The sequence below is a fragment of the Melanotaenia boesemani genome, chromosome 5 (assembly GCF_017639745.1).
Source record: "Melanotaenia boesemani isolate fMelBoe1 chromosome 5, fMelBoe1.pri, whole genome shotgun sequence".
Classification (NCBI taxonomy): Eukaryota; Metazoa; Chordata; class Actinopteri; order Atheriniformes; family Melanotaeniidae; genus Melanotaenia; species Melanotaenia boesemani.
In genome coordinates, this window is record NC_055686.1 from 15,650,194 (window position 1) to 15,675,956 (window position 25,763).

The window sequence follows — 25,763 nt, forward strand, 5'->3', positions numbered from 1 at the left end:
GTCTCGCTTTTCCAGCTGTACCTTTCAGTCATTGGTTTAAGTCTACGTCAATCAATGGTTACTAACCACACTATTGGTTCAAATGGCCACATGCTCCGCCCTTGGCTCTCCATTCACGTAAGTAAACAAAATACAGCGTCTCGCTGCCCTTTTTTGTAATCAATATGTCCTGTAAATATTTAACAGTGTGGCTGAGATCTAACCTTTTAACAAATGGAATTCTATTTTATGCAGTTAAAGAGTTATTGGGATGAGATTACTAAACAATGAGAGTAGAATAAAATGTAATACGACTGTGAGCTCTCGTGTGTGCATTCTAATAAAGGGTGAGGAAAGCTCCTACTTACAAACTCATTCAGTAACCCTACATTTACACATATTAAATAGTAGATGTTAAGTGTTGAAAGTGCTCATTTGAAGCTTTAAATGAGGAATTCACAATGTGAAAGGGGATTTAGACAGTTTTTGGTTTGCTTCAAAATGCTCATGGTTAAAAGATTGACCAATACAGTGAAAACTTAGAAAATAAGTGTTACGTTTCAATGCTTTTTTCTTGTGAAAGATTTTAATGTGCACTGGAATAGGTTTTGAAGAGTGGTTGAAAGAGCCAAATGCAAGGTTTACATGCTGTAATCAAACAGATGTCCAAGTCAAAAAAGACTATTTATTAGCTAACAAAAAGTGCTGCAGTGGCAAGCAAATAAACTGGGGGAAAAGAAAATACCAGCAGAAGCAACAATGATCTAACACTAAACGCATTTTATAATGAAGAAGATAATTAGAAATGAAGAGCAGGTGCAGTAATCAGAAACCCAGATGTGAAACGAAAGCAGAAAGTAAAAATTACAGAAAATACAAAGAGGCAATCTCTTCAAAAATAAAACAGGAAGCAACACTTACCAAATTGTTAAAGCCATGACATTCATTCAAGCATAGTAAAGCCAATCATAATAAAACCAGAAGACGCTAACAGAGCATGAATACACAGAACAAAGTAACCACATACAGATAATGCACAAACTATATGCACAATAGCATACATAAGTAATGGTCTATATTACATTTGTCAATGCACTAATTTGACACTTCGCCATGTTTTCAGCTCTTTGCCACCCTTTCCCATTCTCTATCTTCATTTAGACTGGATGTTGTAAAATGTCATAGACTGCCTGGCCAAAAAAGAAAGTCTCCACCTGGATTTAACTAAACAAATAGGTACAAGCTGATATGTACTGGATGGGTGATTATTTTCAGCTGCAACAAGTTATTTAATCCCAACTAATGCAATGAGTAGCTTCTCATTTGTGGAAAGACATATTACGTGGTTGTGGAAAAGATGTTGTTCTGTGTAAGAAGGGTCAAATCATTGGCATGCATCAAGCAAGAAAACATCTAAGGTGATTGCAGAAACTACTAAAATTGGGTTAAGAATTGTCTAACACATCATTAAAACTGGAAGGATAGTAGGGATAGTTGTTCAGAAAAAAATCCTGAATGATGGTGATAGGTGATTACTTAAACGTTCGGGGAAATCAGATCAAATAAAAACAACAGTAGAAACCAGGGCTGTGTTTAATGGTGAAATTAAATGTTTCCACATGAACAATGCAAAGGGAACTCAAAGGATTGTGGCTGCACAGCTGTGTAGCCATAAGAAAACCGATAATCTGTTAGGCTAGCCGGAGAAAAAGACTTTATTTTGCTAGGGAGCATAAAGATTGGACTCTGGAGCAATGGAAGAAGGGCATGTGGTCTTATGAATTCAGATTTAACCTGTTCCAGAGAGATGGGAGCATCAGAATAAGAAGACAGGCAGATGAAGTGATGCAGCCATCATGCCTAGTGCCTACTGTTCAAGCCTGTGGGGGCAGTCTAGGATCTAGGGTTGCTGCAGGTGGTCAGGTCTTGGTTCAGCAACATTTTGTGTCCAAATAATGAGGTCAGCTGATACCTGAATATACTGAATGACCAGGTTATTCCATTAATGGATTTTTCTTCCCTGATGGCACAGGCATATTCTAAGATGACAATGTCAGGATTCATCTGACTCAAACTGTGAAAGAGTGGTTCAGGGAGCATGAGACATCATTTTCACACATGGATTGGCCACCACAGAATCCAGACCGGAATGGTCCCTCTGCCTTGGGACGGGGGTGGCTGCCTCTGGGATCTTGGGGCTTGGGGCCTTTCGCTCTGACCACCCTGGATGGCCAATGCCTGGCAGGGTCAGTGGTTGCCGATCTTGGCCCGCCGGGGCCTGGGCCCCATGACTGCGGGGACCTCTGGCTGGGGGTGGGTCCAGGGTAGTCTTAGTGGTTACTTGGGTTCATGCTCTGGGATTGCAGCTAATCGCCCGGTTCTCTGTCTGTCTTGTCTGCCTCTGGCTTCTGTGGAGGCATGGTCATATTTGCATGATCACACTCATCTCTTCTCACTCCTAATTCCTCCTACTCCCCATGTTGACACTGTCCCCGAGTTGTCCAGTGGATTTATACACAAGCTATTTTTTTTTTTTATTTATTTAGTATGGGCGTGTCTTTGGTACTTTGGTTGTTGCTGTCTTGGTTATTTTTTTAAGGAACTTCTAATGACTGAAGCTTAGTTTACCTGTAAAGGCTGTAGGAAATTCTCTGTTGTGTTTCTGTATAGGTGTCGTAGTTGGATGTCTGGTGTTAGGTTGGATTGAAGGGTCGTTGTTTCTGTCCACCGTATCTTTGTCTCTACTTCTTGTTTTTTCACTTTCCCTTTTACGTCTCTCCATTACTGTCCTTTTTTTTTCCTCTCTTCTGTCCCATTCGGTCAGGTCCAGCAAGATTACACAAATTCCATAACACTAACTAAGATAAAACAATATATTTATACAAATAAAGAAATTGAAAAATTTGATATCAAGAGGAGCCTTATACTCATAAAGCTCCTCTTGGCAACACAGCAGCCAGACCATTATTCTGTTTGGCACAATGCTGGACAGGACAAGTTAAAATAAAAAAAAGACCTGGTCTGACCTCTGCATGCATCTCACTATGACGTTTTTTTGTTTTTTTTATTTGGAAAACCCTCAGGTTTTTCTAGGCTGCTTTCAAACAATGTGAAGGATTTTAAATCCTTTTTAGAGAGCACTGTAAGTCTTAACAGCTAAAGGATGTACTTGATTTAATTCAGCTTTCACCTGCATTAAGCGTTACATGATAGGCTGCACTACTCTTAAATCACAGAGGGGGGCGACTGTAGCACATTGTGGAGGCAGTATAGTGCATCCGTTAAGTAAAACAAGGATCAAAGTGGAGGAAAAACAAGGTAAATTTAATCAGCTCCATCCTCCATCCCTTTTATATCTACTGAAGAACAGCCCATTTAAAAGTACTTTAATTAGTTACAGTAGTTTAGTCTATAGATAACCAGAGACCCTGAAGTAGCAGTAATAACATTTGATGAAAGTGCATAGTTAATCATTTCTATTCATCTTTTACACACTAAAAAATTAGGGTCTAATTTCCAATGCATCGTCCCTTACACCACTACTTAAGCTGTAATTGTCACAGACACTCCCCTTCATTGTAGATCCTGCTTGCAGCTTGCTATTTTTCAGCTGGATTCAAGATGCATGGATGTGTGCATGTGCTGAGAAGGAAATAGGGACATTAAATTCAAGAGCACCAGATGTTCCCCTGAGTGTCAGCTCAAATTTAAATTTAAGTGTGTGTGTGTGTGTGTGTTAGTGCGTCTGCAGCTCCATATCCATAGTGTTTTGTGACATCTGTCCTTGGAAACAAACAAAGACTTATGAAAACTTTATGTTTCTTTGTGTTTAATACATGCGTACATGTGAGCTGTATCTTAAAGGCGGCTAGTTTGATATGTTTTGTGAAGTCTGACTGGCATTCATGAGGTTCTCATTTAAAAAAAAAAGCTGTTTTTACCAGTTTTTGACTGATTCCCACAATGAACTCTGAGTTTTTTTTCTGTAATCATCTATCATTTACCACTTTATAATTCTTTTCCACTTTGTATTTTCATAAACGGTGACTTCCTATTAAGCTCAGAGGAGGAACAAAAGAATTGTGTCAATTTTGAAGAGACCACCTTTTTTTAAAGTGGTGAAGCCTCATATTAACTTTAGATTAACACGTTTTTACACAGAACAAGGACTTCATGCTATGATACATTTACTTGCAGCTTATGGGAAAATTATGTTTTAATGAGTGAAAATAAAAGGAGGAGTTTCCTTCCGAGTGACCACTGTTTTAAGACAGATTTTAAAACTGTGCATCTTTAATGGAAATTCTCAGTGATAAAAAGAGGATGAGGAATTCTCCTTTAACACTCTTTTCCTTCTATCTGCTGCTACACCCCCCTCATTTTGTTCATTTCCCTCAGTCCCCTCTGTTATAAATTTTACTCTTAGACTTTGCTGTTAAATCATAAATCATGAGTTCCCGTCCTCTATCCCTCTCTTGCTTGCTAACCTTGTTTCTTATTACACACCAGCCCAGACTTTATGTCAGAGTGCAGTCATGTTTCATATATGTGTGTATATCTTCTATCCCAGGCTTTCCTGTGGCTCTTGTTCCCTTCCCATGGCTGTATTGCTGAGTTTGTCCAAGGCAGCTCACACAAAGACATACATTTGCTTGAGTATGAACACTGTGGACTCAGACCCCACCAAACACTTAAAGGAGGAAGTGGCACATTAGCGCGCTCACATGCACCCAAAGGTACAATATTGCCTTTATTATTTTCTGCAGAAATTTAATATTCTTGCACACACAGGTGCTTACTGTCAGAGGGTCTGCTTTTCCTCGCCACTGAGGTGCTGTTAAGTTGCAGCCTGCAATAAGCAAAAAATAGTTAAGTTTAAACAAGATCTAGATGTTGCACAGTCCATGCAGACATTTCACTTCCAGTCTAATAGCATGATTGTATTTTGTGAATCTGCATATTCAAACGCTTATTTACTCCAATAACAGAAGTGGGGAGAAAGATTAGCTTAGAACAAACATTTAGCTATTTAATGTTATTGTAATTTGAGAGCTTATTTGCAGATATTTTCTTAAATTAAAGCATTTAAATAGAAGTTAGAAAAACTGTAATTACTGAAACAAAAATGAGTTTATCTGTGAATTCAGTTTGCATGAGCACTGATAACATGAAACCAAGTTTAAGATTCAGTTAAATTCATAAAATTTTATTTGTCTGCAATTTTGTATTTGAAAAAAGGACATGGAAGTAGCTTAAAAAATAATGTAAAATACATAAATAAATAGACACAAGATCAACACATGATACAGCAGACACCATTTAGAGATAAAACAGATGCATAGTTTATAAAGTGTTTGGATTATAAAGTACATGTTTCGGATTTGTGTGTTCAACTTTGAGAAGCTTGACATCCTTAAGAACAAAAGTTGTCTTCGCACTTTGTGCCCTGCAACCAGGGCACCGTCACACGTCATGAAAGGAGCCATTCAAATTCAGAAAACAGAATATGGGAGGGGAGCTCTTATAAAATTTTGTGAGCCGATCTCACATTTGCTGATCACATAAAGTGGAGTTCAAACAGGTTGCTTAATTGCTTTTGAGCAAACTTTAACCATGTTCAACAGGTGGTTTCTACTCTGTGAAGTAATAAAGTGGACGCAGCAATTTTCCCAAATGATTTTTACTTCCTAAGTAGATACTGTCTTTGATGGTATTTCTTTAGAATTTCCTCAGTGTTCAGGAAGAACCTCAGCAAGTTGTTGGAGATTATCCCAAGATATTTAAACTCCTCTATCTGGCTGGGCTGATCTGCAAAGAGGAGAGCCGGTGGATGTGAAGACCAGTGGGAGTACTGAAGAGTACTGAAGGTACAGCTGCTCTGTCATATAAATAGATTTAGCTCTTACAGCATTTACCAGTTACTTCACTCAGTCTTGAATGTTGCTTTTTATTTGTACAACTTAAGTTGCTTTGGAGAAAAACATCTGCTAAATATAAATGTAATGGAAATATAAAAAAAATGCACCACTAGGAGACTTCACAAAGCTGGTCGCAACCTATAATACCAATAACATTTGGAATGACAGTAACAGCAATAATCAGGCTGTATGGAAAAGGCTATATTACCACTAATCAAAGAACCAGTGGGTGTTTGCCTAAAATGATGCCATAGAATTTCCAGAAAATAAATATTATCATTTATCATTTAAAACCTGTTTTGACCCCTGCCAGCATGAAGGACACACCCTCTATGCTCATCAATTCAAGAAAGAATATGTTGTTATTTTCCAATGGCACAGATTAAACTTGGCAGCATAACATGAAAAAAAACGTTTTATTTTGTCTGACAAAACAGAGATCAATCAGTTAATTAGTTAATGATAGAGACCAGCATGTTTGGCGTGAACCAGGCCAGAACTTCCACGGAGAATTCAAGGTCATAAAAGGGAGACAGAATAAAATACTGGCTGATGAGATGACTCCTTGCATCTAGAAGCTCAGCAGAAGAAGAATATTTCATCATGATAGTCAGTCATGAGATATGATTGACAGTCCCATGGTACACTACCAAAATCATGCAAGGGATTTAAAAAAAATTGGAATTATCACCTACTTTGCATCTTGTTAGTAGATCGTTTACCTGCTTGTGTTGGATTTCAATTAAGTGATATATTACAAGAGTGTATTAAATTCTGAATTACACTGTAAATCAACAAATGCTGCCTTGACAAAATAAAAAAATAGCACAAAACCATGAAAATGTGGCCCTTTTCCACTCTATGACGTGTGATGCTATCTTAGGAAGTAACAAGTTCTTATTTAGGTTGCTGTTGGTATTTTGGGCTATTTAAAGGAACTGAGGGAAGAAGACATTTTATGTGTGTATGTGTGCGCGCACACACGTCTGTGTTGTATGTTATGGGTGTGTTTCCGTTGCTCGAGGACTTATCCCAAAGATAATGTGGAATTCATGAAAGGAATGTCACACAGGGGTTCCTTCCTGTCACCTGACTCCATCACTTCCTGTGTGGAGTTTCCTGTGTCTGGACTTCGATGGAGAAGGGTGAACCTGATGAAAGCGATAAGAGGAGCCGGTTTTAATGCAGAATAACAGAACGATTATTCCAACCAATTTCTCAAAATTAAGAAAAACCTCAGATGTAAAAAAAAAAAAATAAAAAAAAACTGCCGCCCCATTAGAAAGATGCAGGGAGGGCAAAGGGTCCAAGAAAATGGATTAAACGAAAATAAATCTTGGCTTGTAAAAGTGAAAAGAGACAGATGCATAAGAACAATAAAAGAGCCAATAACAAGGAAGAAAAGAGGGGAGGCAAGAAGGTGATGGCAGGATCCATATGGGGCCTCTTTGTTTTTGGGCAGCAAGAGGGAGACATGCCAGGTAATGGCTTCCAGATACACATACACTCTTAATTTGATTTGGAAATCTGACAGGACAAGGAGACTGAGTGTATGTGGACATGTGTGTATGTACCTTGGGCAGTTTGTTACACAGACTCAAGAGATCTGGCTTCCTCAGCCCATTGGGAGTGCAGCAGATTAGACCCAATGTGCACTGGGGTTAATGTATGCTTTCAATCACAGCTTCAGTGGGGAGAAATCAGATCCCTGCAGTTTAAAGTGGATCTCAAGTTCCTTACATAAACACACACACACACACAGACATGAGAAAACAAAAATTAGAAGAGAAAATCAATACCCTATGTCATGAAACAAAAACACAGCTTTGCAGAACAGCTTAAAATGGGTTAACACGGTCATACTCTCAAACAAATTATATGGTTTTTTTTTTAGGTCCTGGAAGGTAGATTTTCTAATCTTTATAAAGTGCAACCTCATGTTTCCCAGTTTGAAAACTGGGAAAAAAAGTAAATCTGGAGTGAATATAAAGACAGAAGAAGATGAATATCATATTTTTCTGCAAGAAATTAAAAGAAAGAATTTCTTTAGATTTTTTTTATATACACTGAAACATTTAGAGTAAACCACAAGCTCTCCTCCCCCATGTGATTTAGTCAAAAGACTTTTCTGTCAGAGGTGGCACTGCAAAAAATAAAAGACTATCCATATACTGTACACCTGGCTACTTCCTGCTTTTGTCTGAGCAGGCTAAGAGGGCAGCAGCAATATCAAGAAAGGTGAAGAGATGAAAACAGAGAAATGGAAGGAGGCAAAGCAAAAAGGGAATGTGAGACAAGTGAGACAGTGGAGCAAAGAGGAAGACAGGATGAGCTAATTAAACAGGACGGATGGATGTTGAGGAGTGGGAGGAAAGTGAGAGGGCAAGATGACTTAATCAGGGTACACTGCCTGCTCAAGATTACTCCACCCTCAGCTTACACCAGGCTATTTCCCGGTGAGGTAAATCCCCCAGCATTCCCCCCATGTGTGTTGTCATAGCCCTCCCACTCCTACAGCTAGTGCTTGTGTGTGTGTGTGTGTGTATGCATGTATGTGTCACCACTTTTCTCCAACATTCCTGTGCAAAGCAGAGAGACGGAGCACTCGGCTGCAAAGAGACGGAGCTGCAAACCCGAATCAGAACTCTGTTTGGAGGAAAAAGAATCTCTAGAACTTCCCTCCTTTATCCAGTCATATCCCTTTAAAGTTTCTTTTTAAATCTGGGAAATCTGCATGAAAAACATTTTGGAAGTCTAACATTTTAACAAGGGATTCCTACAAGAGCATCCTCTTGTATCCGTTAGTTTCCTCCTGTCCTTCTTTCATCCATCTCTCTCCCTGGAGGCAGATTCCAAGTTTGCAGAATTACAGAGTTTGGGAAATACATTTGTGAACCAGCACAAAAGGTACAGAGCGAAGCAAGCATTTAAAAGGGTAAGTTAACCTTGAAAAAGAAAACTTTCTTTGTTAAGAAAGGGTGCAAACAAATGCAATTAAACTCTTTGTGTAATAGGAAAGAAGATATCTTTCTGCATGTTTGTTTTGGTTGTGTTTTGGATCATAAACTGGAAACAAATACACATGATAAAGAAAACTAATAAAGGCTCTGTTGAAAGTAATTCATGTTCTCAAACCTTTACCATACTCTGCAAACAGATATAGCTGTGTTGTAATGGTGCATAAAAGTAGTAGTAGTAGCATAAAAGTCTCACAGGAGTTTTTGTCCCTTGCTCTGCTGACCCCTGCTAGATCTCAGATGTGTGTTACAGAGATAAGAAGAATGGTAAAGCTAGAAGTATAAATCAGCTAGATCAACCACAGCACATTTAGGTTGAAGAGAAGATGTGAGAGAGATTTAAAAAAAAAAGATATGTGGAGTTTTATCCTCTGGTTCTACCATCAGATGTCAAAAACAATTGTGGAAAAGGAAGCTGATCACACAGAGATATGCACATGTGCTACATGCAGATTTCCCCGAGCGTGTTTTAATAAATGCACAAAGAAGTTGCATGTGTTTGCAAGAAAACTAATTTATTCACACATGTGAGTCAACCATGCAGAGCCACAAACATACGCTAACAAGAAGGAGGTCTTTGTTTCATTGTACTTGCTAGTTTAATTTGCTTTTGGCTCAGAATACAGTCTGATCCCAGTTCTCACACACCTATACACATATACTTAAAATACGCTGAAAATGACACACAAACAAAGCACATGCATATTAAGTAGTAGTAGCATATCAACCAACTGTAATACAGGATAGTAAACTTGTGAATACAGTACATGAACTAGTTAAACTCCAGGATGTAGTCACTGAGATGCTGTAACTTTCATATGGTATTTTTATGGTACTTGGAGGACATCCTGATCCACAAATTTACAGCAGACAGCTTTCTGTGGCAATAAGTCAATGCACCATGGTTTGATGTTCAAGTAAAGAGGCATAGTTGTTCTGAAAGATGGGTGGGGTGACCCATTAACTTCCCCATATTGGCTGAATATTTGTTCAGGATTACATCAATATTTCCCTCATGTTAATGCAGTGTACTGCATTTGTGTGTATAAAAAATAAAAACGACAGGAATTCTGAGCTAAAACTGAGCCCAAATTCAATGCTTTTGCTTTGTTGGCTTACATGTACATCAGATGTGCAACAAAAGAAATGTAACGTGAAAAGCCTTCTATTTTATACAAAATGTTTCAACAATTACAGTAGCAATGGCTGGATGTTAGCTCCGTTATGTTAAAAAAAATCACGGCGGTGTACCTGAGTTTGAATGCAAAGGTTCAGGACTTATAAACAGCTAAACAGGATTTAATCATAACTGAAATATTTACATCTGTGATTTTCACATACTTTTGACAAAATCTTTTGTATCCCAAATCTCAATTTACCCATTACTATAGATAAAACAGTTGTAGGAAATAGAGAACAGCTTTGTACATTGTTCAGTCTAGTGTTTCCATCTGGAAATAACTGTCCTATAAAAAAGCTATAAAGCTTAAATCCTGCTCATTCAAATGTGTAACACTACACTAATTACTGTTAATGTTAATGTAGTTATTTATTAAGGTCTGAGTCCTTCAGCTGTTGCTTTAGCTTTATAGCCCACAAATGTACTGCTTGCCTAACTAATTAGCAGCTAAGAAGTCAAGAGTTTTCTCTCAGAAAATTCTGGAAACAAAAACAGAGAAAATAGTTGGACCGAATATCAGCTTCATTTGCCAAAGGCTTAAAACAGTTCCAGATAAAAGCAGTAAAATACTGCACCCCTGCACCCAGGCTAAACAAACAAATTAAAATTGATTATTTAAGATTAATTATTGTTTAGATAACTCAAATTCTTTCTTTTGGCTTCAAAGTTTTATTGGTACACCACACTTAAGGTTGAACATAAAATCTGAACATAAAACAGATGACCAGGTAAAAGCATGATATGATTTTTTTTTCCAGAATCTGGCTCCTATAAAGATGGCTGACGAGGTGCAGCTAGAGCCCAATAACCTGCAAATACCTGGTGAGACACATGCACACAAACACATTAATTTTCTATAGAAATCTGTCCAGACCCCCCACCAATCCCCCCCATGTCCCTCTCCCATTTAAGAATATTACTCACATCAGATTCCAGTAACATTCCAGTCATTCCTTTACAATTATCCGGTCTCACATTGCTCTAGATGAAGTGTATTTTTTGCAGCTGACTATTGGGACAATTTTGGAACTGGGAAACATATACAGAAATATTTTCCTGCATGTAAACTAGTTTGTTTAGGCACTCTACATTGTTTTGCTAATTCTTTTTGTGTATTTAAAGCATAACTTATTTACTTATGTAATCCTTCTTGTTTTGTATCTTCCATTCATTTTCAGATGAAAATTTATCCACCCCGTCTTCACCAGCCACAGCTCGAAACGAATGCAGCATCATGCCACTCACACCCTCACCCTCGCCGGTAACTGTGCACACAACCACTCACCACAGGCACTCCTACACACCCTTATCCGGTTTCTACTTACTTTTCTTCATATAGAGCTCTTAATTAGACCTTTAGAAATACATAAGCTCCTTACTGTTATTAGTGGTTTACAGTAAGACACACAGTTTAAATAGAAAATAGCTTTAAAACAAGTGCTTAAAAAAGGTCTGCAATCTGAATAAAAGAAATATGCAGCTAACAAGTTGGAACTTTCTGTTGTGAATACTGAGGGAGGAAAGGAGAACAAATCAAAGAACAGTCTTATAGAAGTAAACGAGTCTGTTAATTCTGCTTGTCTCCTCTCATACAATCTCATAAGTGTAGAAATGTTCAAAACTAGAGAAACAGAAGATTTTCAGAAGGTGATAATTCGTTAGAAACTTCTTGTTTCTACAAACTTGCTAATTGGACCTTGTGCTAATTGTTAGCATGCTAGTATGCTTCCGATGTCATTATAATCTCATGTCAATATCTGATGCTTAAAAAATGTGTTTTCCATGTTTATCATCATTAATTAAGCTAGTTAGCATGCTAATTTGAAACTGAATTAAGAAAAACTATTATAATGTTTCAGTAGTTTGTTTTTCTTTCTTCTCTTTCTTCTTCTTCTTCTTTTTTAGAAATGATTAATTGTCCATCAATTTGTTCCAAAGGGCAATGGTTATCTTTTTGTCTCACAGTTACTTGAAACCTCTTACACTGAACTGTGTTGTGTAGAGAGTGTGTAGAATTGTCCTCTATGTTCAGCAACATGTGCAGCATTCTTCTCTGGACAATCTGCTCCAGGAGCTCCAGATCCGTCCTTTGCACAGAGACAGTTTTCTTGATATTCATTCTTGAAAGAGAATATGAATGAAAACCTCACTGCTGACATTTTGATAACCTGCGTGCAGATCTTTTCCTTTACCATTACATGTCCATGTTGAAAAGCACTGTATGACCTCCTCCTTTTAGCTTTCTGCCAATTTTGTTGTCTCAATCTGTTCATACAGTTTAAAAGAAGCGTAGATACATTAGGGTCTGGGATATGTTCCTGCAGCCATGTCTTGGTGAAACACATAACACTGCTTTCTCTGTATCCCTTCTGTGTCCTTGTTAACCCTTCAAGCTTGTCTATTTTGTTATCTAGAAACTTGTGCTAATAGAACATAGATAGGCAGACATGTTCACTTTTTGTGAATACACCCAAATTTCTTTCTCTCTTGCAGAGAGTTGAGGTCAGACCCAGGATGGCATGTCCATTTTCGGTTGTCGTGGCGATAGATTTTGGGACAACCTCCAGTGGCTATGCTTTCAGCTTCACACAGGACTCGGAAGCTATACACATGATGAAGTAAGGGTATGCTTCATGTGTTTCCTTCTGTTTCTTCAGTGAGTTTCTGTCCTTGACTGCCTTGTCTTGCTCCAATTCTTTCCAGACGCTGGGAGGGTGGCGACCCCGGAGTGGCCAACCAGAAGAGCCCAACTTGCCTGCTGCTGACTCCGGAGTTGCGGTTTCATAGTTTTGGATTTGCAGCCCGAGACTTCTACCATGACTTAGATCCAGAGGAGTCCCGGCACTGGCTTTACTTTGATAAATTCAAAATGAAGATCCATAGCACAACTGTAAGAGACATGTTTAAAGACCATTCTACCTGTAACACTACTGACAAGCAATATTAGAAGTAATTTGGTTTTATAAATCATGCTTTACGCAGTTTTACTGTTAGTTAAGCTTTAAAGTTTCAGCAGTTGTGGCTTTGTTTGCTGCAGGACCTCACCATGGAGACAGAGCTGGAGGCAGTTAATGGTCGGAGGGTCAGGGCCATTGAGGTGTTTGCACATGCCCTTCGCTTCTTTAGAGAACATGCTTTAAAGGTAATGCCTTAATTGCATAGTGCCTCACAAGACCTTTTAAATGTGTTGTCATGATGTTACTAGGTTGTTTTCTTTTATGGTTGACCTAAAAAGCAGTGACTTGTGGATTCCCATTTAGGAGGTGAAGGACCAGTCATCATCAGTTTTGGAGGGAGAAGAGATCAGATGGGTGATTACTGTCCCTGCTGTTTGGCGACAACCAGCCAAACAGTTTATGAGAGAAGCAGCATATCTGGTAGGAATTGTACACCTACCGATACATTTACACATACATGCAGACTCAGAAAGATGTTGTAGTGTAAAAAATAATTACAGATTTGTGGGGGCTTTCAGGTTAACCTAAACTATTCCTCAAATTAAAAGAAAATGTTGCCTTAGTGTGGGAGGGTTTCCCTCCACTATCTCTCTGAAAACCAATTATCCATTCTGGATGTATGCACTTTCCTGGGAAAACAGGCCTTTTATATGGCTATATTTTATTACTTTCAGTGTATTCACTGACCAATTTCACTGTGTTAAAATTTTTATTAAACACATCTAGAGTCTGATACCAACATACTGATAAAGGCATATTTTCTGTTGTGTTACATTACCATTTTGACTGCACTTTTCAGTGGTTTGAGATCTGAAAATATCAGTTGTTGGAGTTTTGCCAGAGGAATCTGTGTGTGTTCTTTCCGAAGACAACATTTCAACAGTCTCTGGTTGTCATCATCTGGTTCTCGTCTTGATGATGCTCCATATATTGACAACAGATACATATTTGAACTGCAGGCAAGTCAGTCAAGCAAACACTGTGTCTATAAAAGTCATATTGTTGTTAAGGTCTACTATTGTGCTGCTGAGATGCCCATGTACCTCCCTCTTAAAGACGTTGACCCGATGATAGTATTTGTTCCTCCTAAATTTAGTATAAAAATTCTGCATAATTCGGCATAGTACCTTAGTACACATGGAAGTCATCCATACCATGAACACTAACACACCCCTGTACCATCACAGACACTGACTTTTCAACCTTTCACTGATAACAGTCTGGACAGTCTTTCTCATCTTTGCCATGTGAAGCCAGATGGTCTTTCTTTGTTTCCCAAGCAGCTGATACATAGACTGAGAGTAGTTTGTGTCCAGAGAAGTAAGCAAGGTTTATTTTATTTTATTTTATTTTATTTTATTTTATTTTATTTTATTTTATTTTATTTTATTTCAGGAATGATTCTCTGACTAAGTTTTGTGTGTTTTGGCACAAAGTTGTGAGCCACGGCCCAACCATGCCCAAGAAAACTAGAAAAGAATTCTTTTTATACCCAATCCTGACACCCTTACCTGTCAGCAATTAAACTGCCAATGATATATTTCCTCCAGAACTGTATACTTGTTTATTTGAAAAACTTTTGTATTAAAATCTGCTTATATTTCCCAAACATGTTCAAGTTGGTCACGGAAGACACTGAACATTATTTGTCTGCTAAATAAAGGTTCAAATCAATTAAAACATTTAGGATTTTGTTGCATTTAAGGCAACTTTACCAGAATTTCTGAATCACTGCAAAGCTTGTACGTGTGTGAGAAACAAAGAAAGAGGAATAACAACACAGTGATGGAAAGACAGGCACTGTATAAAGCATGAGATAAAGGCTGATTAATTTTCCCACGGAGGATCACTTACATTACACACAAACACACAGAGACACACAGAGACACACAGACACACAAATCATAATGCTGCACTTTTGCCTCTTTCTGTGCGTATACCTTCCCATCAAAACACACAGCCCCTTCAGTGTGTACTGTACATGTTACAATGACTTGTAGGAAGCGCTTATGCTTGCACAGGAAAGCATCAATGAGAATGGATCAACCTGTGTATGTGCTGTTTCTAAGACTACATGACTACTAGTCATCCTTTCTCCTTTGACTTCCACAAACATATACACTCAGTGAAAACACACACAGAATAAATTGTTCACTATTACCTGTCATTCGCCACTCACTCACCCGGATAAATGCATAAATAGTCAGACGCAGATACACTTTCACATGCATGTTGATAACATGTGCACACACACACTCCATGCTGGCTCCTGGATTGAGGCCGTCGGGGCGTGTGTTCTTCCTGCTGGTGATGATGTCATTAAGAGTGAACAATAAGAGAGACCGGCGTACAAACACAGGAAGTCGAACCCAGACCCACGCCCTGCACACACACACACACACACACACACACACACACACACACACACACACATCCACTCACACACTCAACTTTACTCCCTATAGAACAAGACTAATGCTTATATGAATCTCCTCCTCTTTCGAGTCTTTCATCCAAACAGAGAATCATTAACTTGTGTCAGCTTTAGCTCTCATCCCCATCTTTCACCCTGTGTTTATGTCTCTCCATATGTTTACACTGCCCAGCTGTTCATCAGCGAGACTATGCGTGTGTTCCTCCTCTTCATTTTAGTCGACCTCCACAATTTGCCCCAACCTCCATCCAAATGTCATCTTGAAGTGTATAATGTCACTTTGTTTGGCTGATTTTTCACAGTACAATGGAGAACTGGGGTCATAGAGGAAAAAAAAACATTGGTATGGGAAGATTTTTTTAACTCACCTTTGCAAGAATAAACTCAAAATGTTGACAGAAGACCACCATCCACACAAAATAGAGACTACAACAATAAGTATGGTTACTTACTATGATGGCTGCATTACTTCAGCTTATCGTAAGAATCCATACCCCATAGCAAGATAGGCCCTTTTTCTTTCCTAATGCTTGCATGTCAGATGCTGCACAGCTGCCTCAGCTCCACATCTTCAGGATGAAACACCTTGATCAATTGCCTTTGTAATACAAAATATTCTCCCTACATTGCATACAAGTGGAAGTATTGGTCTGTTGCATCTGTTCGCTAGCAGCTATTTAATTGCGAGGAATGCAGCCACATCTTCCAAGTTTGTGTATTTTCTCCTTCTGAATAGCCACAATTTTCACCACAGTCTTTTTAAAGCACTAATATTTATTACCATAATGTGTTTAATGCAGAATAAAAATCTTTCTGCCTTCATGTGCACTGATTTACTGATTTTTCTCCAAACTACACTTCTCCAACTTGGTGGGTAAAAGCCTCATCTCTTCCTGTTGTGTTCTTCAGGCTGGTTTGGTGTCTTCTGACTGTCCTGAGCAGCTCCTCATTGCCCTTGAACCAGAGGCTGCATCTATTTACTGTCGGAAGCTCCGCCTCCACCAGGTGATTGACCTAAGTATGCAGCCAGTCACAAACGGCCTGGATCTGGACGCCTCACGGCCCTTCGACTCCAGCTTTAGACAAGGTAGAGAAAGCACAGAGTGTGTGTGCTTGCGACTTACTCATTAGCATAAACATAAAACCACACTGTGTTCCTGGAAATGTTTTTTTGGGTTCACATGGGGATTGTGGGTTTTGAAAAAGATGAATCCATGTGTATCTGAGAGAAACAAAGAGTGTAAAGATCTGACCTCAGATACTGCTCATGTTTCTTTCCCTCAGATGACTTTGCATGTGTGTAAACATGGGTTGTACACAGACACAAGACTCTGAGTGGGCCATATGTTTCATGTAGAGCAGACCGAGAAGCAGGAGAGATGGAAATATGAGCAGAGAGAGAAAAAGAAGGAACGCTGTTTTAAAACAGACCACATAATTCCCATGAAGAGGAAGTATTCTGGTTCTCAAGGCAACATTAAGCTTGTTAATTAACATTACACTGTGTCTAAAACACTGCGGCAAAGTCTTCAGTGTTGAGTCAGGTTTGGATTTTGTGGTAGGATGAGTAAGTACAGAGTGCTAGTGGTTGGAGCATTTCAATGACATGAAGCTCCCCCACATGTTTCCTCAGTACAGTGATGCTAAAGTTAAGAAGGTAGCATTAGATTACATCTTGCTCTAAAGTAAAAGTACTTAACTATTTGTACTTGACTATTTGATGTGAAGTTATCTGCAAATAGTAAAGAGTTGCAAGCTTGCAGTAAGCAACTGAAAATCAACACTTTGGGCTAAAGCCAAAATGACATTATCAGAGGAAGCAAGAAAGAGAGAAAGTAACATTCAGACATCAGACTGACTTAACTTCTGGAGAAGCTCAGAGAAGAGACAGGATGCAATGCGAAAGTTCAGTTAGCCGTCGTTTGGAGGCAACAAAGTAGTAATATCTGCCAAAGTTCAGTAGTGTTGCTTTAGAGTAAAAAAAAAGCACAAAATAAAAATCATTTGGGAAATTGAACATTCTGTTTTTATTGTAAATGATAGAATTTGACCTTATTTTGGTCAATATGTACTTCTGTTGGTACCAGATGTCCTATAGGCAGGACAGGACAAATAAATGTATTTGATTCAGGCTCCCTTGCAAGTACCTACCATTACCTACATACCAGTCGCAAATGTAGTTTTTCTTTGAAGCCAGACTCCAATAGCAGATGATACTGCAACAAAAACTCTCCTGTTTCATCAGCAAGGGTTCAGTAAATGTAGTCCAGTAACATAGTTGGTCCACAACAAGTGTTCTATTTATAAAAACTCATTTTAGGTGAAGATTTTAGGATTTTAAGGGGTTAAAAGTATCCTAGTAATGTTTGTCTTGAACGTTTATACGCTTCAAATTCAAGCACATATATGTAGCATCAGGTCATAATGGGCTAAATGGGAATTTACTGTCTGAAAAATTTTTTCCAGATCCAAGAACTGAATGCCACTTCAAGAACTTACTGAAAAGCAAAGTTTTTTGTTTTTTTTTACATTCACATGACTGCAGAAAAGCTTCATTTAAATGACATAGACATCACTTTTCAAGAGGAAAATGTCACAAAAAAGCAGCAAAGAACAAAAGTGATTTGAAGTTGGGATAAAGAGGCTGATGCATAATTCAGAGAGTGAACATGCCGTCCAAAATCCCCACCAAAGGCCCACTTATACATATGCAGTCAGTAAGATACACACAAAGAACATTCACTCACTCTAAACACAGGATATTGTAATTGGAAAAAGGTGCAGTGAGACTATGATCTCACCCCCTCCTGGCCTGTCACTCTCCCTCTCTTTCATTCGTTTTCTTTTCTTCGTATTTTCTCTCCAGCTCTTTCTTTCCTTTGCAACATCGATCCCGTTCCAAGGACTTTGCAGACGCACACAGCACCACACAAACAGACTTATTTACACACACTTGGCATCTCAGCCATATTTTTTCTATCTTTAGCTTTTCTTCTACCTCATTTAGTCTCCAAAGATAGCACTGGGGAGTCATTAAAACACACACACACACACACACACACACACACACACACACACACACACACACACACACACACACACACGTATAGTTTTTTTTCCTGCTGTTTTATGTAAATGGTTTCCAGACTTGAATTCTATTCATCGACCTGAACAAACACCCACATAAAATCAGGTCTTACATGATTGTGGTGGTCTTTATTCAGCTTCATTTACCATGCATTCATACACACTCGCTATCACACACACAGATGTGTTACCTCCTGCGTCATCCAGGGCCCTAAAACAACTCCAAGAGCTCACTGCTTTCAAGACAGTGTTGCTCAATAAGTCTCTAATCTTTACAAACTAAACAGACTTTCTTTTCCTTTGTTCTCATTTTTACTACAAATCTCATATTACCTTTCTCTCTGTTTTACATTTTCTATGGTGTGCAGCCCTCGTACAAGTAAAAACCACTTTTACCAGAGCTTTACTCAAAACTGTCAATCCTTTGCTGCTTTTCACAAACAACCTTTTCTATCAGGACCACAGCTCCATCACAGTCTCACCAAAGATTTTTTTGTTATCTAAACCAGACTTAAAGTTTGTATTTTCTTTATTCCAGTCATATTCCCTTGTTTTTTTTATGTAAAATTAGCTTTGAAAGCCATTATGTCTAATTTCATGCATTCAACTGATCTATGGAGGCTATTAAATGCATCAGCTCTGTCAAACTGGCCGTCACGTATGTGTTGTTTCTGCCATGTTCTGCTTTTGTTGGCCCTTAGTCTAATCTCTTAACCGTCACTCACACGATTTACACATGAAGAGTAAATATAAAGTTGAAATTTGAGACCATTCATTTTCAGAAAAATTGCTCGTCGTGTAAAAATTTCCTCCCCATATGTCTTTTGTTTTTTTACTGGGCAGAAAAGTAATGAACATTTTAGCACTGAAACTTGTTTACATTTCATATATATAAAAGGCAATCTTTATTAGTTAAAAACTGATTTGCGCTGAGAATTAATAAAATAAAAGGTCCTTTCATATGTAAATTATTAAAAAAGCACTGCTACATGTTTTTCACATACAACATTTTACTTCTACAGATGTATACAGTGATGCTTTTTTATTTTTATTTTTTTTATTTTATTTTTTATTTTTATATTTATGCAATAATATGTTTTCATATTTCTATTATAAATATTCTCTAAAAATAAAGTTGAACCATTTTTTCCCCCTTTCCATCTCTGAGGCAATTTGGTAATTACAATGCATATATATATATATATATATATATATATATATATACACTACTGTTCAAAAGTTTGGGGTCACTTCCCTATTGAATCCCATGGCAAAGTGACCCCAAACTTTTGAACGATAGTTTATATATATATAACATATATATATATGTGTGTGTGTGTGTGTGTGTGTAGGGGTGGTTACTGTGGTGGTTAAGGTGGTGGTTACTCTGAGTGTCTGCAGATGTGCACTGTCTATATAGATTCTTCTGGAATTCATTTATTCCGTAAAAAAAGGGCAATAAGAAAATATAAGAAAAAATAAAGATGTAAAAAACAAATAACAACAAAAAACACATAACAAAAACCAAGTTTTTATGTCAGGAATATCCATTCATAGTGCATAAGGATTATTGTTCAACTCAGTGCATGTTGTTGTGCACGCTTGTGCAAAATAAATTGCATCCACATATTGCACGTTATAGATTTGTGTGTTTTTTGCAGCGAGGGAGCAGCTGAGACGATCCAGACACAGCAGGACCTTCCTGGTGGAGAGTGGAACTGGAGAGTTGTGGTCTGAGCTGCAGACTGGTATGTGTGCTTGTTTGTGTGTGTATGTGTGTGTATTTTTGTTTCAGAAAGAGCCTTCATGTTGGAGATATTGATGATTTTGACCTTTAACCTCAGCATGCTGACGATGTGGGCCAGACAGATCCACTCCAGTGTGGGAGACAACTACTGCTTTCTAGTGCACTGTGTCCAGTTTATTGTCTTGAGTGTATTTTATTTTATCTTATTTTTATGTACATTTTAAATTTATTTTTCAATATGTATGTTCTTCTTGCACAGTGATGCCTGATTGCTGCTGTAACATTTAAATTTCCCATATGTGGATAACTTAAGTTGAATTTTATTAATTTTAATAATTTTAATAATTTATTTTCAGGTCAGTAAGCTTATGTTTCATATCCATTTCCTCGACTGCTACTATGGTTTAAGGAGATATTGCATTAGTTTGGAGCAATAAAACAACAAAAACAACTAAAGAAGCAACACAAATTGCTCTCAAATGAACTGAAGTTATTGCTGATGCAGGTGCCTTGAGCTAACAGCATTGATTTAATATAATTTTGTACCAGCACTTGTATGAATATATTGTAAAACCTACTGTGTGCCACTGGAATATATACAGTGCTTCCACGTTGCTTAAAGCCTCTTGATACGTGATTTTTTTTTTCAGGATATTTTTCAGGATTTGTGCATCAATAACCTCAAAATAAACTACAAGTTTCCAAGTTGCAACACATTTGTTGCTCAGTCTTAAATTGTTTATTTCATTTCAACCTCATTTTATGGTCTTTGGCAGCAGACATAGTTTGCTCATTGGACATTAAGGCTGAGTGCCCCCAAAAGAACAGAAGATCTCAATTTATGAGTCCTCTGACACTCAACAGGGCCTCTGATTGGCCTGGCACAACCACAAAATGGACAAAATCTACATCCCAAAGCTATTTTTCTGTTGAGCCATCACAACAATCTGAGGGCCACGTGGCCCTGCTGACCCCTTCTGCTCTCTTTCCTGTCCACACACACAGGAAAGACCCAGCCCATGGGACTCTGCCTCGGTGCTGTAAATATACAGAGGAAGGAGGAATCCTATTTTCTTCTCCACTCTTGCATTTGATTTTCACTACTATACATATCTAATTCTTTAACTCCTCTCTTTGTCACCCTCTTTTAAAACTTCTTATCCTGTTGGGTTTAGGGTGGGGTTAGCTGAATCTCAGACCATCTCAAAAAACATACAAAAAGGCCTGAAAGTTGTATATGTTTGAGTTTCTTCCATCAGACTTAGTATTTAGTTTAATAATCTTACTGTTTCTGGCTCTGGAATCACAGTGATAAGCCTAAAAATGTCACATAACAGACAAAAAAACATAAAATTATGTGTAATCTTGCTCTCTTTCTGCAGGCGACAGATATGTTGTTGCAGACTGTGGAGGAGGAACAGTTGACTTGACAGTTCATCAGATAGAGCAGCCGCAGGGGACGCTTAAAGAGCTCTACAAGGCTTCAGGTACAATATAATGTTCACACAGATGAACACATTTCCAAGAGTTTCTAAAGCTGTTGTGTTTCTCCCAGGCGGTCCCTACGGCGCTGTGGGGGTAGACTTGGCCTTTGAAGCCATGCTGTGCCAGATCTTCGGAGAGGACTTCATCCACAGCTTTAAAGTCAAGCGGCCAGCGGCCTGGGTGGACCTCACCATCGCCTTTGAGGCGAGGAAACGTACAGCATCACCAGGCAGAGCCAACGCCCTCAACATCTCCCTGCCTTTCTCATTTATCGACTATTACAAGAGACACAGAGGGCAGAGCGTGGAGGCGGCCCTGAGGAGGAGCAAGTGAGTGAGGCGACAGGTGACAGTATATCTGAGCAGACTGACTACAGTTTCAATGATGAAGTGCTCTTTTTTTTTTGAAGTCGTAAAAATGAATATTTTCTTTGGTTGTGTGTCAGCATGAACATAGTGAAGTGGTCCTCCCAGGGGATGCTGCGGCTGACGCAAGAAGCCATGAATGAACTCTTCCAGCCCACCATCATCAATATAGTCAAACACATAGGTAAAAAAACACACTACTGCAAACATATATTTGTCAGAGCTGCAAGTACACACACACACACACACAGCATTTAGTCTTCACTTATATGAGTGTGATTGATTTAGTGTATTTTTCTATTACTTTTAAGTTTGATGTTATGAATTCAAGAGTAATAAGTTCTGTGTCATCTGAAAGCACCAAAAACAGGTTTTTAAAATACTATAAGCTTTAAAACTGCTGAGTTTGGTAGTTAGTTAAAATGTCATGGGTTTGCTTTGACACCCTCATAATATTCAGACTACTGTTTTTACAGGATGACCAGCTGACTGTTCAATTAAATAACACATCATAGCTTGCTATTGCCCATAGACAAAACAACAAAAAGGCCAAACATGGATTTCAGCAGCAAATCCTACCAAACACACCACAAGCATAATGGCTTTTATAGATTCTTTACTCTAAGAGATGGTGACCTCATTTTCTGCCCAAGTTCTTCACAAAGAAGTCAGGCAGAAAAATGCAGAATGTCTGTTTCAAATCAGCCACATTCCAGTGGTACATTTAAAGCCAGGGGACTGGTTTTCCAGTTTGTAGCTTTGCTGATCCTGAATAGCCAAAATAAAAAAAATAAAGGTTTAACAGACGCTGTGTAGGGAATACCAAATGCAGCTGATGGAAAGAAGTTGGAAATCAATAACACTCAGTGAAACACGATATTTAAATACTCTGCTGGACTAAAAAAGAACAGGGGCGTATCCAGAAACATTTTAATGGGGTGTCCAACAGAAGACAGAAGTTAGTTTGGGGGTGGCCAATCAATAGATACGACAACTGCAGCAGGATTGTTGTTAACTTTGGTTAGAATCAGTAAAATACAGGAATTTTGGGGTGTCTGCAAACCCTTAAATAACAGCTTTGGGACCTTTCCAATTGTTTACAGATTTTAAAGAATATCATATAAGTTATAGATACAAGCTCTTTAAAAAAAGAGCTTATTGGTATTACAAACACAAACCAACTTTAATCCCACAGAGGAAAGAAAGGCTTCAAAATCTCTTCAAAATCCAGAGTAAACACACAGGAACTAGTGTAATTGTTCTTGGAGAGTAGTAACAGAGTTACTCACCAAACCCTCCAATTGTCCTAACCTAATCTCATGGCCTCAACCCAATTTCACACACTGGTTAGCCACATATAAAACGTTAGCTCTATTGAACAAGTATATCTTTAAAATTTGTTGTCATCCTCCTGAGGCTGAGCAAAAAATGCACAAATATAAAAGCAAATTGTAGATAAATAATAACATAGATGGTGAGAAAAGCCTGAAGATAAACATTTACTTTGCTTCTAATTTTAATAAACTTGATAAGCTACAAATCAGAATTGGGTTTGCCAAAGAGGTGGCCAACCAAAATTTAAGGGTGCCCCCCACCCCTTGCGACACCCCCCGAACCACCACCTCCAACAAATCAAATGACAGATCCTTGTCCTTCTTCTGACAGAGGAGTTGATGGCAAAGCCGGAGGTGCGAGGTGTGCGCTTCCTCTTTCTGGTTGGAGGTTTTGCAGAGTCGCCCATGCTGCAGAAAGCGGTCCAGAAGGCACTCGGGAGGATGTGTCGTATCATCATCCCCCATGATGTTGGTCTGACCATACTGAAGGGTGCTGTGCTCTTCGGGCTGGATCCCACTGTGGTGAGGAATCAGGAATATGGGTTTGAATATGCGGTTTGACACACAATGTAATGGCCTCTCTCCAACAGGTTAGAGTGCGGCGATGCCCTTTGACCTATGGGGTTGGTGTTCTAAACCGGTTTGTGGAGGGACGCCACCCTCGGGATAAACTCCTCATCAAAGATGGACGTGAGTGGTGCACGGACATCCTCGACCGCTTCGTCTCCGTCGACCAGTCGGTGGCCCTGGGCGAGGTTGTGAAACGCAGCTACACACCTGCTCGGGTGGGCCAGCGAAAGATCATCATCAACATCTACTGCAGTGCTACAGATGACATCATATACATCTCCGACCCTGGCGTCAGGAAGTGCGGGACGATAACTTTAGACCTACCTGAACCATTGCCACCACCAGGAGCAGTGGGAGGAGTGGGAGCAGGAGGAGCAGGCACAGAAAGAAGGGAGATCAGAGCAACCATGCAATTTGGAGACACAGAAATCAAAGTCACAGCTGTTGACGTCATGTCTAACCGCTCTGTCCGGGCTTCCATAGACTTCCTGTCCAACTGAGGAGGAGCAGGAAGTGGAGACGCAGACTTGAATACACACTAAACTGATTTAAGGAGTGATAACCTTCAACAAAAAAAAAAAAAAGAAAAAAAATGCTGTACTTTGGGAGAGGACATCATAGCTTCAGTCAATCAGTGGAATAAAAAGATCATGAGATAAACATTTTTATAACTGAGAATCCTCTTAGTTGCAGAGCAGAGTCTTCTCTGTCTGCCTTCTGTCAAACCATATTAAGCACTTACTGCACAGACACTCCAAAAAGGCTCCAAACCTTATCATAAATTATCCTCACAATGGATTACTTTAAATTGTTATAACCTAAAGAAGCTCTACAATACACAGTATACTACCTAGAGAGAGACTTTCTCATGTTCATTGTCAAATTCAAAGACTGTTGCCTTTTATAATTATTGATACCTCATTTAAATCCTTTCCCCTATATCCCCATAATGTATGAAAATAATAACCTGGACTGAAGCTAACATGGTAGTGCTCCACCCAGTGGGGAAAAGACTGAACTACAAGCTGAAAAGACTATATTTCTTGACTTGAATGAAAAACAATTTCAAATTTTGCATGGGTGAAGCAGAATAATTTAGTCTGAATTAGTTTAAACTGTGTAACATTTGCTTTTTACAATGTTTAAAACGTTAAAGCTCTATTATATTTGATATATAAGCTCCAAAAGCCAGATACAACATTTTGCCTCATTACATTAATTTAAACATTTATTTGGAATCATGTCTGACCACTTAATACAGTTAAATCTAATTATATTTTGTTTTCTACAACTCATAAGGGATATGTTTGGTTCTTTACCTGTTTAAGTGCTTTCAAATGTTTACTTGTGAAGCTTAACTTTGACTAAATAAAACTAACGGGAACCTGAGGGGAAACATGATCATGCTCTTCTGGTTTTCTATTTAGCAACTGAGTTAATGAGATATAAAATTAGTTATTGATTAGTTTGGCATTAAAGGGAATTCATGCAGAGAGAAAACATGGGGGGGAGAAGAAGTTGTAGCTAAATACTACAGGTTTTGGATAATTTTGGAGCATGATCTTGGTTTACTGCAGCTTAATTCCTGAATGAGATGGAGTATAAAGGCTGCAGGCAGAATGATCACACTTGAGAATGCTGACTAGAGAAACCCTTGAAAACTGAGAATACTATTGAATCTTAATGCTAC

General features: G+C 38.6%; 1 protein-coding gene across 2 annotated transcripts; it reads left to right on the forward strand.

The window, feature by feature from the left end:
- Positions 1–51: 51 nt before the first annotated feature.
- Positions 52–25,474, forward strand: hspa12b (heat shock protein 12B). Of its 2 annotated transcripts, XM_041985395.1 has the most exons (15): positions 52–117; positions 5,702–5,846; positions 10,853–10,916; positions 11,273–11,355; positions 12,588–12,712; positions 12,798–12,984; positions 13,132–13,236; positions 13,355–13,471; positions 16,395–16,572; positions 20,234–20,320; positions 21,702–21,806; positions 21,875–22,133; positions 22,250–22,353; positions 23,835–24,025; positions 24,094–25,474. In XM_041985395.1, the coding sequence occupies exons 3-15, from the start codon at positions 10,871–10,873 to the stop codon at positions 24,571–24,573; spliced, it is 2,067 nt and encodes a 688-aa protein (XP_041841329.1). In that variant the 5' UTR covers positions 52–117; positions 5,702–5,846; positions 10,853–10,870; the 3' UTR covers positions 24,574–25,474. The 2 variants fall into 2 exon arrangements, with proteins under 2 accessions (XP_041841329.1, XP_041841328.1); XM_041985394.1 differs by lacking the exons at positions 52–117; positions 5,702–5,846 and adding an exon at positions 8,421–8,832.
- The last annotated feature ends 289 nt before the right edge of the window (positions 25,475–25,763 follow it).